General features: G+C 44.4%; 1 protein-coding gene across 13 annotated transcripts in view; it reads right to left on the bottom strand.

Annotated features, from left to right (window-relative positions):
• Window positions 1-16,328, bottom strand: part of LOC119167762 (glutaminyl-peptide cyclotransferase) — an 823,023-nt gene that overhangs the window by 394,820 nt on the left and 411,875 nt on the right. For 12 of the 13 annotated variants that reach the window (XM_075865235.1, XM_075865229.1, XM_075865226.1 and 9 more), the window contains one exon: window positions 12,947-13,069. The exons of the other annotated variant lie outside the window; for it this stretch is intronic. In XM_075865235.1, coding sequence (XP_075721350.1) covers window positions 12,947-13,069 — 123 coding nt within the window. The remainder of the gene's footprint in view (window positions 1-12,946; window positions 13,070-16,328) is intronic. 13 annotated transcript variants of the gene reach the window in all.

Genomic DNA, 16,328 nt, shown 5'->3' with positions numbered 1-16,328 from the left:
AGCGTTGGTTAAGTGACCAGAAAACGCATCTAACACCAGCATGCTGCAAAGACGCAGCAGTGCACCTGGTTGACGATTCCAGATTACTCGTATCCATTTGAGCATCATGGCTTCGTCTATGTTTCCTTTTTGTTGACGCCAACGACAACACCGGGCGGGAACGCTTCTTTCCGCATTGTCTTACGTTTGAAAATGATGAAGAGCGGAAGCTTTTTACCATCAACTAGCATGCCAGCGTGACGAAGCGCGAGTTGTTGTTGCCAGTGGACAACAGCTTCATATCCCTGGCGTCACGCAGCATGATCATGGTTGATGAAGGCATGTCGAATTACACGGGGGTCTCATCGGCATTGTCAATCTACCAATTTACTCCATCATGTAGTTGTTCTGCTCCCTAAGCCGGTTCACGAAGCCCTGAAAGTTTATAAGCTTGTCCTTGAACTCGTCTGGAAACTTCTGACAGATAGATGTGCGCCACAGGAAAGAAAATCCTTTGCGTCGCATGAATCCACGCACCCTAGTGTTTGGTGCACGAAACTCTTCTCTTGTGAGCCCAGCTTCTCGAGCGAGTTCCACAGCTTTCTTGCGAATGGTATCCACGGTTGCTGGCAGCGAGCACGCATGAACTTCCCACACAAAGTTCCCTAGCGTATCCTCCAGCTGCGGATGAACCCCACTTCGCTCACGGAATGACATTTTACGAAGATTGCACATCTGCAGCTTCCCTTTCTGCCCACTCCAATAGCACACGCTTTTTTCTGATACACCAAAGCGGCGTTAAGCAGCCATATTCTCATCCGCTTCTGCGAACACAACAACCTCTAGTTTAAACGCAGCTGAGTACTGCCTCCTCGTACCACTACTCATATTCAGTGAATGGAAAAAGACCACTAAAAATGAAACACAATGTCAAGAGGAGCGAAAACTTGGAACAGATCGGAGGCAAATCACGAACACAAAAAAAACAGACAAGAGAGAAAAAAACAACCTGCTATTGCATTTGAATGTGAATATGGCCGTGTCCAGCTTCTCATGCACATGCAAGCCACATGTTGCCAGACAGTGGTGCACTGTCGGCTAGACACCGCTATATAAAACGAGGGGCGACTTAAGCTCGTTGTCTTATTGAAAATATCTCGACCTATATTCCGGTTTATACAGTACTGTCATACAACTCCAAAACTGAGCTTTTTGAACATTTTTTTACAATATTTACAATATGTTACCAGTCAATTTGAATGGCCGACAAACTGAGCATTCATTTTTGTGAAGGACTGTGTCCTTCATAATAGTGCCTAAAATGGCGCTTCTGGTAATTTACCCCCTCCTTAAAAAAATGTATATAGTTTTTTGCTACAGACAGTATCTTAGAGCCTGCTCCAACAACTCTTTTGCCAGTGTCTCCATGTCACCAAAATACCTCAAAATCTATACTGCGAATGAAATCCACATGTGTAGCCTGCTATCGTTGGCATGCAGGGGTAAATTTAGATTTTTGCTGGGTGATAATTAGCTCGTAAAAAGTCTAAATTGCTTCAAATGAATAATATAGATACAAATCGTTAATAATAATAATAATAGATGTTTTATGTGCCAGAACTATGATACAATTATGAGCCACGCCAAAGTGGAAGGCTTAGAAATTTTCAGCCACCTGGTGACACGCAGTGACATCGCGTAGTACACGGGCTTTAACCGCCGCCGCCGGCATCGTCATCTTTCCTGTGTTGGTCGCATTCCTTGCACTAGTATGTGTTACTCAGTCATCAGCCACCGGTCCAGCTAAAGTGATGCAACCTGTTCATCATGACAAAGCATTGATCAGAAATAAGTGAAACAACCAGACTGAAGGGAGCTTTACGAGAAGAGCACCTGCGTCACTGATAGCTAGCGCCATAGCCGATGCGGCGACTTAAAAGGAACTAGCGCTCTCACAGCCAAAGAGGAGCATTCAGCAGGCCACCCTCAAAAGGGAGATCGAGCGGCCGTGTATGTACAGCCGAGCCCACATATACAGCCCCACCTAAAACGATTTTATTGGCACAAAATTGCACTTACAACGAACATCTCTGAGCATCACTTATCGGTTACAGTGAACAGAGTTGGCGCTCCTTCACGGGAAACCACTTTAGACCACAGATAAGCCATTGGCGAGGTCCCCATAGATTCTTAACACCCACTCTGCCTCCGCACCCTTCTAGTTGTCGCTCTCCCGACTGTTATTTCTTTTTGTTAGGCACCTCTTCATTCTTTGTCTCCCTGCTACTCTGAGCATCCTACATCGTAGAGGAGGCCCGTGTTTGTACACTGCCATCGATGTTTCGAAGACCGATCCGCCAACTAGCTTCCCCTCAGTTTTTGATGGCTGGATTTGTTACACTATATTAGAGTCACCGACCTGGAGTGACCAGACCGTTTGCCAACATTGTCGGCCATTGACTGTACCCGATAGTCTCCGTCTTGTCAGGATTGGTGCGGTATCGTTCCAGTGGATGCGCTTGCGCTACCCCACCAACTTTGACAGTTCGCGATTCATATCCGTGCTGAAAACCTGTTCTCGGTCACTTCACACTCGTCTCAACATGGCCTCCGCATGCGTTCGGAAGCGTATAAAAAATTGGCAGATCCCACATACAGTGGGAATTATTGATATGCGAAGCATGAATGAGAAAGTTGATATTTCACTTTAAAGTCGGCACAATGTTACGAGGCAGATGTTCACTATGCTGTACGAGACTTCCATGTCATAATAATCGTGTCGGCGCCTGGCATTTTTGTTCATCTTCCATTCATGTCACGTGATACCAAATTTGGTATATGTGAATCTAGCGACACAACCACGAGCATGCTATGAGCGTAGCATGTAGTCATGTTTTACATAACACGCATGTCATGATTATTATGTTTGGACGTGTCCTTTGCCTTCGTCGTCCCGTGACACCAAATTTGGTAAATGTGAAGCTAGAAAACGACCGCAAGTGCACTATGAGCGTAGCATGTAGTCATATTTTAGATTATATGCATATTATGATTATCATGCTTGGACGTGTCATTTACTTTCGTCGTTCATTCAAGCCACGTAATAGCAAATCTGGTATATATGAAGCTAGCGAAACCACTGCAGGCGCATCATGAGCGTGGTATGTTGTCATGTTCTTACATGACATGCATGTTACGATTATCATGTTTGCACCAGTCACATACCTTCGTCGTCCATTCACATAACGTAACAAAATATTTGGTATATGTGAAGCTAGCAAAGCGGCCACAAGCGCACTATGAACGTAGCATGTAGTCGTGTTTTACATGACACGCATGTTACGATTATCATGTTTGGACCTGTCATTTGCCTTCATCCGTTCGCGTCACGTAATACCGAATTTGGTACGTGTGAAGCTACAGAAATGACTGCGAGCACACCATAAGCATGGTGTATAGTCATCACTTACATTACATACAAGTCATGATTTCTACGCTAGGGTCTGTCGCCATGCAGTCATCTTATACCACAACAGTTTTGCAATATATCATATGAACGAAACCACCGCAAGAGCAGAAAGGCCATAAAATGTAAGTCATGACATTTATGACATACATGCCATTATTTTCATGTTATGACTTGTCCCCTATGCTCGTCATACAGTCATGTTATGTAATACTAATTTTGGTAAAGATATCATTATCGAAATGGCCAGGAGAGCTAAAAGTCGTAGGCGGCTAGATAGACAGATATATAGATACGGCTGAAGTCTCTAAAATTCGCTGAGAAATTCTTCACAATTAGAAACTGCTTTTCCACAGAACGGATCATGTATTATTGAAATCGGTGGGGCCGTGGAAGTCCAGCGGCGCCACAATGCGATTAGCAAGTTGCTGGTTTCATGGACCCTGTAAGCAAGGTGCTCAACCAGTCTTATTCCCGCATGTTTCGGTTTTCAAGGTCGCTTTGCGGCCGTATGCTTCACTCTCCCACGGCGCTGGATGAAACAGCGCACAGGTACGGCCCGCCACGTACTTCAAAACCGGCGTGACAGGTCTAGTTCCCGAACCGCTGCTGCGGCGCCACCAAGGGGGGGGGGGGGGGGGCTGTTTTCGCAAACGTCCATTCAATCGCATGCGCGGCGCGCTTGAAGTAGTTCCGATTGAGCGCGTGCATCTTTGTGTCACCCGTGAAATCTTTTAATATCCATATCCATCTGGAGTGTGCCCACCAGGTAATTACAGACCTTGCTTTTAGATACCTGCAGCCCTTGCTAATTTTCGCTACTGCCTTACTCGAGATGGAACCTTGCACACCGATCAGTTTTCGCGGAAATAAGAATTGTGAGCCCATTTTACTCGGATCCTATAAGATCACAACTGGCAGATTTGGAAGAGCTACACCTTTCCAATGCATCTTAATTGATTATAGCAACTGTATGTCGTGTCAGAAAACGTTCCTTATTTAATAATTTCATTTAGAATCAGTAACCTCAGCAATTGCTGTTGCCACTGCTCCTTAAACACAAAATAAGATAAACTTTTTACTTCCTCCAAACACGTCTATAGTATTCATACAACACAGTATCAGGTGCAACAGCCACGAAATATACTTAGCATGTGTGCAATTTTATAGCAGTGGACTCGAGGCTCTTTGAAATTTCAGTGACTGTAACTTCAATGTTGGCAATTGAGCGAGCAGTTATGAAGTGAATAATATGAAAACTGCTAGACGAAAACAGCGACAAAAGGCTGCAAAACGCAAACATAACTGCTTGCATTCCTGCGCTTTTGAATGTTTTCGTCTCTTTTGCTCCCAAAGTTCTTATGATAATGCAGCTAATAAAACAGTGAATACATAACCGGAACACGATGCGCGAAAATATTTTATTTATTCTCAATTTAGGGCTGACCGAGGCATTTTTGTGTTTTGTTTACTTCTTTACACCTCTGCATAATAAAACAACTTGATGATTGCTTCAGCTTGTGCGCCCAAGTTTTGGCTTCTGTGTCTATCGAGAATGAAACCATCCGTTCGGTCTTTACATGTTAGCCTCTCCACGGGCACTGGCGAATCCCGATAGCACTCAAACGTGCTTGTCTTCTAGCAGTCTCCGTCATGTGGTTTCTTCATTCAGTACTGTTTGTTTGTTTTACTTTGTATCGTCGACAAATTCGCACCTGTGCTCGCTCAAACGTAGGCAGGTCCAGTGCACTTGACTGCCCTATAGCAGCCGTGGTTTTGCGATGTGTAAACGTAATAAAAACATGGTTGTCACTTGACCCAGCCCTGTGTGCGCGTACACACACACACACACATGCACGGACACACACACGCACAGGAAGAGACAAGACATAACTTAGCAGTTGTCTTAGTTTTATTTCGAACGGTTTCGACTGGTGGACCAGTTTTCGTCAGGTTTATGAATTATTTCACAAACCCCGACGTTTCTTTGATACACTTTCAGCATACAAAATTTATTAACGTCTATTGTTAAGTGTCCTAAAAATTGTCAAGCATTCCGGCTGAGAAAACGCGAAAGTGCTGAATAAACGCCACAAAAAACAAAAGATGTAAGTTTAAGACATATTCATAAGCAGAACAACGAATTTGTCTCGCATTCAGTGCCATATGATTCAGCTGCACGCATTGTGGTTTTTCTTTCAGACTCAAAGCAAGAAGCTGGCTCCGAAAAAAAAAAAAAAAAAAAAAACTTCAGGTGCTCGGCACGCACAGGCGAAATCAGTTGGCTTTTTAACTGGATAGCCCCTCGCAGTCTACTAAATATGCGATATGTCATCGCTGCGAAAAATGAGATTAAAAAACTCTGATTACAACAACTGAGTGGGTCACTGTTGTGACAACTACCAGTTGATTTGCTGCGGCTGCTGCCCCGAGGGAGCCGCCACCACTTGTTTCCTCGTCTCTCTTGCCCCCACCCCATCGCGCTGCAGCGGCCGCAACTGACCCTATGACTGACACACGCTCTCCCATAGAAAGTCGCTCCACGCGGCAGGCCTTACCGTGCGCTCTTTTATCCAGAGGTCGTGGCTCTCCTCTCTGTATCATAACTCTTTCGCATACTATCACGGTGTAAGAATAAGTTAGGTGACGACACTGCGCCCGGCACCGCGCCCAGATTGTGTTCACCGCCTGGGCTGCTTCCGTTTGATGTCGCATCAAATGGAAACAGCCCAGGATGACGCTCGCGTAGGGTAGGTCAAGGCAATCACTGAGGAGCGAGTCCAATCCGCATGGAGAATGTAATCCCAGCAGAGCCTTCTCGCTTGTTCTTTAGTTACGCTCGATATACTCATGTACATGGATGTCAATAAACTAATACAATGTGACTCAGTTGTAACGAAATTGATTTCCCAATTTTATATGCAGTTTATTTGCTAACAGTGTTTTTGCGATATAAATGATTCGACAAAGCAAACCTTGGCATGGAGAGCTGTTGCATATTGACGGGACAGCCCTAAAGAGCTAATTTCGTTAAAAGTTCTGCTGTCCGCAGAGTCAGCATCTTTAGTTCAGAACAAAAAAGCACCGTTGTCCGTGAGGAAAAATTTGAAGTGTTTGATAGCAGCCTGAGGGCAAAGGGTCGCTAGCTATTAGGGAGGCGATAGTCTACGTGCATGCGTTTGTTCGTGAATATCGGTGTTGCATTTTGGTTGCTTGGCAAAATTAACGAAAGACATCGCCAGAAAACTTTCAACTAATGTATCATAAAACTTACACGCATTTTATTAAGAACCTAAATCGACAAGCTACCCTTGGCAATATTGCTATTAGCGTCATGCAGAGTTGGCTCCTGGCAGTGTAAGCAGCATGGTATGATGGTAAAACTACACTGGGTCCAAAAAGTCAGCCCTGGCTTAACCCGTACCACACCATTGTCCGGACCGAAGGGCTAGTGTCATCAGCCATATTTTGTGCCATTTTATTCCGCCGCGCCGACTTCAGCATCATGAAGTGCTTATGAGACAGCGGAAGGGAGTCCACTACCTAAAGCAATACATTTTGTGAGGCTTGACGCTTATGCCATCGATGTGGCACGCCAACAGTCATATCCACCTTTGATGAGGCATCTAAGGATATCTAAGGCTTTCACTTTAATAATTAAACGGTGCTGTGTCGTAAGCACCATGGTCTTAAGTGCGCCTGCAATGTTCCAAGACGGTGACGAAGTGCTAGAGACATCTAAAAATAATGAGAAAATCTGGCTTGCCAAACTAATTATAATCATGACAGCTGCATTATTAAATAGCATGTACAGAGGGGTCCACTTTTTAAGAGAACACCGGAACAAGTGTCGTCTGCTCGGCGCCACTCGCTTCAGCTCGTCGCAGTCAGGCATTGCACTTTAAAATTTGTTCGCAGGCTGCATGGTGAGCTCAAATAGAAAGCTGTGGGAAAGGTGCAAAGAAATTATATTATCTAACATACTACCTTACTGATATTTTTGGTCGTTAAAAAAGCATCACCTTTTTACAGTCGTCTTTTTTTTAGCATAGCTTTATGAAGAGTATTTTGTGTGTGTGTGTGTGGAGCAAGGCCCCGCCATGGTATTCTAGAGGCGAATGTACTTGACTGATTACCCGTAGGTCACGGGATCGAATCACGGACGCAGCAGCTGCATTTCCGATGGAGGCCAAAATGCTGTAAGCTCATGTGTTCACATTTGGGTGCACATTAAAGAACTACAGGCGGTTGAAATTGCCGGAACCCTCTACTACGACGTCTTTCGTAATCATAAGGTGGTTTTGGGATGATAAACCACGCATACTATTAATCAATCATCCTTGTGGAGCGCATATTTACCGTCCACTAATGCAGATTTGGTCTGCGGCAGTGCGTAAGCTGAACAAAAAGTTTACAAGCGCCTTTGACTGGCGCCAACAAACAGCTTTTTCAAAGCAGGCAATTCCTTATCTAACGAGAAGGAGAACGCAAGACGGCAATCCGACGGAGAACGAAAGACGGCTGATGGGCCAGGGGATAGCTATCTGAATATAGATCCTTACAGACATTTTCATTCTAGCTCGAAGGAAAACAACTAAAGATTCCGCGACCAAGGCAGCGCTTCACGACGAGCTGAAGCATGGCCGCAACTGTAGCAAACGACAAACGAGTGCCGCCCACTGCGCTCACTGCTCTTGCGCGAAACAAGTTTCCGCTGTCGGCCAGCAGTGGCGCCAAGCAGATGACACGCGCTCTGGTGTTTCCTTTAACAGTGGACTCCTCTGTACAATGATTTCTGTGCACTGGTTAACCTACATTTGTTTTTCTTGGTCCAGATAGGCACAAATGAGGCAGCTCAAAAATGTGGCTTTCAATTTAAAACAAAGAATTACTTCTCTGGCGTGATGAACAACTGAGTTTGTAGCGCAGAGGCCCAAAATATCAGTGTCTTGTTGAGAAGCATCCTCCTCTTACATGGACGAGGCCCATCGCTGACGATGTGAAACCGCTACCTGCTGATTCATCACCACCATGCTATGAAAAAACCGTCTCTACGCGCAATAAACTTGGCGTTCTTTCAGCGATCATGTCAGGCACTTCAGATGCAGTTGAACCTTTTGGTCTCTGTCATATTCGAGATGTCGACAGTTAAAGCCAGCTGTTATTTCAGAGCTTTCCTGGTTTTTAGCTGCATGGTCAGGTATTTTGGACATCCTGGTAAAATGGCAGGCTTAGTTAGCATATGAAGTGAGCATAGATTTTTTTGGTGCATGCAACAGGACGTTTCGTTTCTATTCTGCATGATATGTGGCAGAGATCATCGCTTCTACCTGGAAATGCTTTGCGCACGTATGGTCAGTAGGCTGCAAGGCTCCATCAACTTTGAGAATCACTCGTCGCCACTTATTTAAGCGCTCCGGTTCACGTGGAGCATTGAAAAGCAATGCACGCTTCGTACAAATCTGACACCCCGACTTGAAATTCGGGACGAAACACCCCTTGCCCATTTCGAGGCGTAGCCAGCGACAAGGCCGCTGACGTGTACTCGAATCATATGCGGCTTCAAGGTATACATGCACTGAATCACAAAGTGCGAATCAGCTGAACAAATGCACTGGCAGGATTCATAGGCACAGGGGGGCAACGCAATTATAAACCACCAAATCCCATGCACACAAAGCTTTCAGAAATACATTGTTTCGTGCGCAAATTTCAGAATGAGCACTGTGCGAATACCTGGCGCCCCATACAGTAGAGAGCATCAACTCGCACGATGGCCAGTACTTGCAGCTCAATGTCATCAATGAACACAATCTGCCCGCGCCCTCCCCTTGCGCGGAGGAGTGAGTGCCATCACCAAACTGAGCATATGATACAGGGGCTGCGCCATGCTCCCTTCTGGGCTGCAGAAATTAGCCATCTTTTTCATCTTCTTACTACCACCACCTCCGAATGTCTCTCGCAAGTCTGCTATCCTCTCTTTATTGCAACTTCGTCTGTCTCCACCTTTCTGTGACGCTAGCCGCCACTCACACTGGCTCGAACTTGGAAGTTTTGGTTTCTGACTAGAAACGAGCCCAAAGCAGTTCCATGCGTGCTGGCGTCTGCATGATGCATGCGCGTCTTGCTTGCTGTTAGTGTGCGTTAGTGGTAAGGATTGTCGAACGGGAGGCCTTCCGTGCTTTTCTCCACTGCTCAACAAATCGTCAACTGTGACCGCTTGGCTTGGGCATAGTTCGCGCATTTATGACTTATTCTACGTTCCGCGTTGTAGAGCCCTTGCTTATATCTGTTGATCGCCCAGCAGCTCTCAGAGTGTCCCAGTATGCAGCTGCAGAGATGGCTAAGCCTTCGTGGGCAGCAGTGACAGCTACATGTGTACGAAACTGCTTTTGCAAGGCCAACTTCGTCGATGTTGGACCCAATGCCAAGCCTGGAGCTTCCGAACAGGACCCCTCCAGCCGCGATTTCTGACAGTGCGTCGTCGACTTCAAAATTGGAAGGTGTGCGGGACATCTGTTGCGATGATTTCATTATGGCCCATATTGAGGCCGACGATACGGAGCCGTGCACAGATGAGGGGAGGGCATTGTGAATGAAGTGCACCACAAGATCGATTTGGAGGAATTGTATGACGAGCATGACGAACCTTAGGAGCCCCTTCCACAAGCGTGCTTGTAGCAACCGGCCACATTAATAGTATCAGGTCGCTTGTAAATGTAGTGGGCAAAGAGAACGCTGTCGCTTTAAATAAACTCGAGACCATCCTTATCACTTCTGCTATTCGAAACACGTGCATCACAGACTTTTTGTCCTCACTTGCAACTTTTTTAAAGCTGTGTTTCATTTACCGCAAACTTCGGGATACAGCGAACGAATGCTGTGTCACGATCAGGTTCGTTATAAGAGAGCTCGACTTATACCCAATAAAGTACATAGGGCGATGACCGCCACCGCAGAGCATCGGACGCGTTATTTGAAGATCGCAGGTTTGGTCTCAGCCTGTGGCAAGTTATCTTTTTGTGCACTTCTCTTTCTACATATTTACATTACAATTACTTGTAGCAATGTCCCCTGTTTCCTTGGCATGAATGTCTGCTAGTTCCCATTAATGTATCTAAGAAAGACAATAGTATATCCTTCAATTTATGCTTCTTTTCTTCAAGCTACAGCCTGTGGCCTGGGAACAAATGCGCTAATGCGATAGCATGAAAGAGCTTAGTGCACCGAAATTTCGATGTCATCATTGTTGGTTGTGAGGGGAAAACAACAAACATGTCCGTGATCAAAAACTTGTGAAAAATGCAAATAAAATAAGTAAGAAACATTTCTTGTTCATAGTGAGTGAGTCAACTTCACTTCGTTCACATTAAATGTAAGTAAACTCGATGTGAGAATTGAACCCAGGCCGTCTATGTGGCAAGCAGCTAGCTAGGTGTTCTACCACAGAGCGATTCAAAGATGCGTAGAAGGAAGTAAAAGGGCGGTTGATAACGCTTGCTCAATCAAGCATGTTAAGAAAGACACTGCGTGTTCGATCAGTGAGTTTATAAAATTCTTTGCACGTGCAGACAGACGCCTGAATATTGGGCTGCGGGAGCATCACGATTCTTTAAAAGGTGGGGTAATGTCTCCCCTCGCCAGTCACTGCCGTGAGTGCGGTTGCACTCCCTTTGAGCAGACGTCAATTATAGATCGCCATCATAATCAACGAACACCTGAGATTGCGGAGGCTTACCACACGACGAAATGTGTTGGCAATCGCGTTAGCCAGCCATCTGCTGCTTTATAAGAGCAAGAAATTTGTTTCATCGATCGGATGTAATCTTGCATGGCACATAATTTTCTGTATATGTATGTATGTATATAAATATAATAAATATATATGTATGTATATATATATATATATATGTGCTTTCTTTCAAATAAATTTTCAGTTGTTAGACTAGTGCTTGTCCTGTTTCTTATATTGTGTGTTTCCTTTTGTGTGCTGCCCAATTATAGATAAATTACAACTTGCCTGCCTTTCAGTTCTACTAGGATGTTATTGTTTTAAACTGATTGGGAAAAAGACAATACGAATATCTTGTAGTGCAAAGAGTCTCCTGAGCATGTAATAATATGTGGAAGGATTGTATAATCACACCAGGTGCCAAAACCTGAAAATTGTGCTACAAATAAAAGCTGTCCATTCATTACAAATGTGCAGCTACACAAGTACACACGGCACTTTATAGATGAGTCGTGTGTACCTCGTGAATTGGCAAAGAACTTTACATCACGTATACATTCTAGGATAGTTTAAACCGGCAACATTACACACACAAACATTCTTCTCCTTGCTGCATGATCGAAGGCAATGCGAGTGCGGGCCCGATTATGCTATAGCGTTTTCCTCTTGAAGACGAAGCTCAAATGTCTTGCAAGTACTTAGCACTTTTGGAAGGGTATTTGAAAGCTCTAACACATAATTGAAGGCAAACGCAATTTCGTACAGTTTAAAGACACTATGAATAAAAAGCAAGGCTTCACTTTTACACAAAGAGACAAAAAGTTAAATAGAAAAGAAAGTGAATTACATAAGCATGCACAAAAGCCACCAACCAGACGCGATCGAATTTTGCATGACAACTGTCATGCCGCGAAATAAGACATGGGCAAAAAAATGAAGGATAACTAGTAAAAAAATGCACTGCAAGAAATATTAAATATTTTTGTTCTTTTTTATTATTTCATTTCATTTTCTAGAAGCCCAACAGGGGCATTAAGAAAGGGGTGGGTTTACATAATATCATTAAACTGGTTAGAAATAACATGTGTGAAAACATTGTTAAACACAACATGAGTAATATCGGTAGATGATTGCAGACAACACAGGAAGCTGAAATGATGAAAATGACATCTCGAGGTTTTTGTTGTAATATTTTTGTTCATAATAAGAAATGTCACCCACGTACTCGAAAAAACTGCCAAGTTAAAATATGCACAACTATGGACGAAAGGACAGTTCATGACCTGGTGGCAATATTTACTTTTCAAATGTGTTGCAGTATAGTTACTATTTGCTTGAATGTGTTTTTGTCGGTGCACAATTAACATTTGTTTTTGATTCGCTCAGCCTATGCTTAACTCTCAACTACTCAATATCATCGACAAACGCGCTATTGGCATACAGGATGATCACTAAAATAACTACGTACAAGCTGGAAAAATGCAAATAGGTCCAAAAAGCATGAAAAGTGAATGAGAAATTCTACAAGCGGCTTGATAAAAAACGAAGCCCAAGTCCGCTTATTACCGGAGCTGCCAACTCTGTTTTGCAGCCACAAATTCATAGAAGTGCCGAAAACAAGTTACACCGACAAATATGGGCCCCACTCTCAGGCATAAAACCGCAGTCACTTAAGCTATTATAAAACAAAGTCTCTTGATTGGCAGCACATTTGCTGTTCGTATTATCAACAGCAGAGAACCTATTACGTGACAAAAATATTCACTCACTTCTCCTTAAAAATGGAATGTGGTCATCTTCAATGAGAGCCAGCTGTGATGAGTTGACAAAATAAGTGGTCCGGCATCTGCTGCACCTCGTCTCCATGGCACTTAAGTCATTCAGCCGGCTCTCTGTAAACAAGGTACTTGCATTGGAATCACAGCCCAGCATTTACAGACAGCTTTTCTGTCTAGCTTTCAAGCATTACCAGCTGTTAACTATGCAATTATATTACGGTACCAGCCTTTCTGAAATGCACAACTGGTTAGCACATTATGTGTCATTGCTCATGTCAACGTGCAAAATGTGCTGTGAATTACACGAAGTTTTACTATTTTGAACATTGCCAAAATGTCTCCTCCAAGAATTTTATGAAGGCAAAAAGTGCGAAGTTATACCTGAATTTCAAAAAAATTGGTTCGAGTGCAAAAACACGATACAATCACACACACACACACACACCCAGGCATCAAACACGCACAGAGCTCACTTCCAACTGATTTATTAATAGGGGCTCGATACCACTGGAAGGATTCCATGCTTACGGCCTTTGCTGTTTCAGGTCACTGTTACCTGGGCAACATGCTGTGAGCTGCTGGGCTCCTCCTGGCCTGCTTCAGTTGTTGCGCCTTGCTCCAGTCCAACTTCACAGTGTTCTACGCCCATTCCTCGCGCAGTGATTGATTTCAGCTGCTCGCAAAAGGGAAACGCCTCTTGGCTGACTGACCTCAGCTGTGCTGCGCACAGGGGAGTTTCCGGCTTGTCTTGGCTGGTACCCAATTCTTGGCTTCTGGAATGGCAACCGGTCACGCTCGGTTTTCCAAACATGGATGGAAACGACCTTCTCGCCTGGCAACATGGCTATTCTGTCGCGATGGCTGGACAGCGCAGTGCTCTATTTAAGCGTCAGTCTGCGACTTGCTGGTTTGAGCTCGACACCGCTGGAAGGATGCTATGCTTACGGCCTTTGCTGTTTCAGGTCACTGTTACCTGGGCAACATGCTGTAGGCTGCTGGGCTCCTCCTGGCCTGCTTCGGTTGTTGCGCCTTGCTCCAGTCTAATTTCACCGTGTTCGACGCCCATTCCTCGCGCAGTGATTGATTTCACCTGCTCGGGAAAGGGAAACGCCTCTTGGCTGACTGACCTTAGCTGTGCTGCGCACAGGGGAGTTTCTGGGTCGTCTTGGCTGGTGCCCAATTCCTGGCTTCTGGAATGGCGACCGGTCACGCTCAGTTTTCCAAACATGAATGGAAACGACCTTCTCGCCTGGCAACATGGCTCTTCTGTCACGATGGCTGGACAGCGCAGTGCTCTATTTAAGCGTCAGTCTGGGACTTGCTGGTTTGGGCTCGACACCGCTGGAAGGATGCCATGCTTACACCCTTTGCTGTTTCAGGTTGGTTACTTAAATAATGCTTCTTGCATAAGAAGTAGCAACCGTTCCTTCCTTGTGGTGTCGTGCCCATTTGAGCTTAGGAGTGCTTTGAAGCGATTATTATCTTGCATGTACGTATGTGGTGCCATGCGTGAACTTTTATTAATACTGGCCGGTGATGTGGAATCAAATCCCGGTCCTATGAATAAGACGGAGACCGACACATTCGCTCTAGCCCTTACTGAAATACGCGATCTGAAGGAAAGTTACGAAGCTTTGCTCTCAAAACATGCTACCGCCGAGATTGAAATTAAACAGCTACAGCGCAAAGTAGAAACGCTTGAAAAAGCCAACGCTGTTCGAATCGCTGATGGGGCTGGTGCGGATGCCGATGCCCTTCGTGCCATGTCGGACAAAATGAAAGCAGCAGACAGCAAAATTAAAAGTTTGAGTACCAAGGTGAATTCACTAGAAGAAATCACCGCTACTCGGTCTGTGACCGCCCCTTCTGGCTCTGTTGACGCTTTGCGCACTGTGACGAACCAACTGTCAAAAATTAGGAATAGGTGCGACGATGCGGAAAATAGGTTACGTTGGTTTAACTTTCTATTTTTCGGCATTGAAGATGACCCCAATGAGAACTGGGAAGTCTCAGAAGATAAGATAGTGAAGTTTTGTTCAGACCACCTAGGCACTTCCATAACTAGTCTACAATTAGAGCGCGTGCACAGGCTGGGCAGATTTAACACAGATAGACGAAGGCCAATTATTGTAAAGTTCACATTTTTCAAGGACAAAGAGCAAATTTTGTCAAATTCGCATAAGCTTAAGGGAACAAATTTTTACATACGCGAAGATTTTTCCATGAAGACGCGACAAGCTCGCCAAAAACTTCTGGAATACGCAAAGGCTCAAAACAAACGCTTTAAGTTATCCGTTGATAAACTTCGCATTGACACTAACACCTACGTTTTCGATCACCCTAGCAACGTAGTTGTGCAGTCTACGAGATAGCTAGAGGCTAACACGAGCATGCGTAAGTGGAGTCAGTTTAAGTCGCCATCTTTATCTGTGTCTTTTACTAACATTCAAAGCCTACTTCTCAAGAGGGATGAGTTGAGTTCTTACTTAGATGATAGTGATGCCGACATATTAATACTCACGGAGACTTGGCTCTATCTTGACATAACCAACGAGGAACTGTTCCCAGATAAACACAACTATAACATATATCGACGTGATCGTGTCGATAGAAGAGGAGGAGGCGTCCTAATAGCAGTAAAAAAGACAGTGTCATCAGTTCCCCTTGATACTAACCCCTCTACAGAGATAACTTGGACTGCATGCGTTACAACTTATGCCAAAATACTTATAGGAGCATGTTATCGTCCACCGGATGCCCATTCCTCTTTCCCCAAAGATCTTTGTGACAACATAGAACGAGCTACGCAACTCTATTCAGCTGACATTATATACCTTTTTGGCGATTTCAACTACCCACTCATTGATTTGTATACCATGACTACCACATGTCACGCCTCATCAAATTTTCTCGAAGTAACCCTCAATTACAACTTATCACAAGTTGTTCACCAATGCCCCCGTGGTACTAACATACTTGACCTTGTTTTCACTAATGCACCAGAAACCACTGGAGCGATTTCTTACATAGAAGGATTTAGCGACCACAAGCTCCTTAACTTTCAAATCAACCTACCTGTAACTTTCACAGGCTCAGTGAGAAAAACAATCCGGGATTAGAACCGTGTTAATTTTCATCAATTCAGGATGGAGCTAGAAGATTTTTATCAGGAACTTTTTTTGCCGTCGTTTGCCTCACGAACCGTGAATGAAAACTGGATTCTTTTTAAAGAAAAAATATTAGAGTTAGTTGACCAGCTTGTGCCGCTGATCTCTGCATCCAACGATAAAACTAACCTTTGGTTTATTAAACATCTTCGAACATTACGAAATAAAGAGAAACGTTTCTATGATACCTCAAAACGCATTGGCTC

This window comes from Rhipicephalus microplus, chromosome 6 (assembly GCF_043290135.1).
Source record: "Rhipicephalus microplus isolate Deutch F79 chromosome 6, USDA_Rmic, whole genome shotgun sequence".
Classification (NCBI taxonomy): Eukaryota; Metazoa; Arthropoda; class Arachnida; order Ixodida; family Ixodidae; genus Rhipicephalus; species Rhipicephalus microplus.
Note: the sequence above shows the minus strand (reverse complement) of the source record. Positions and strands in the feature narration are given on the sequence as shown.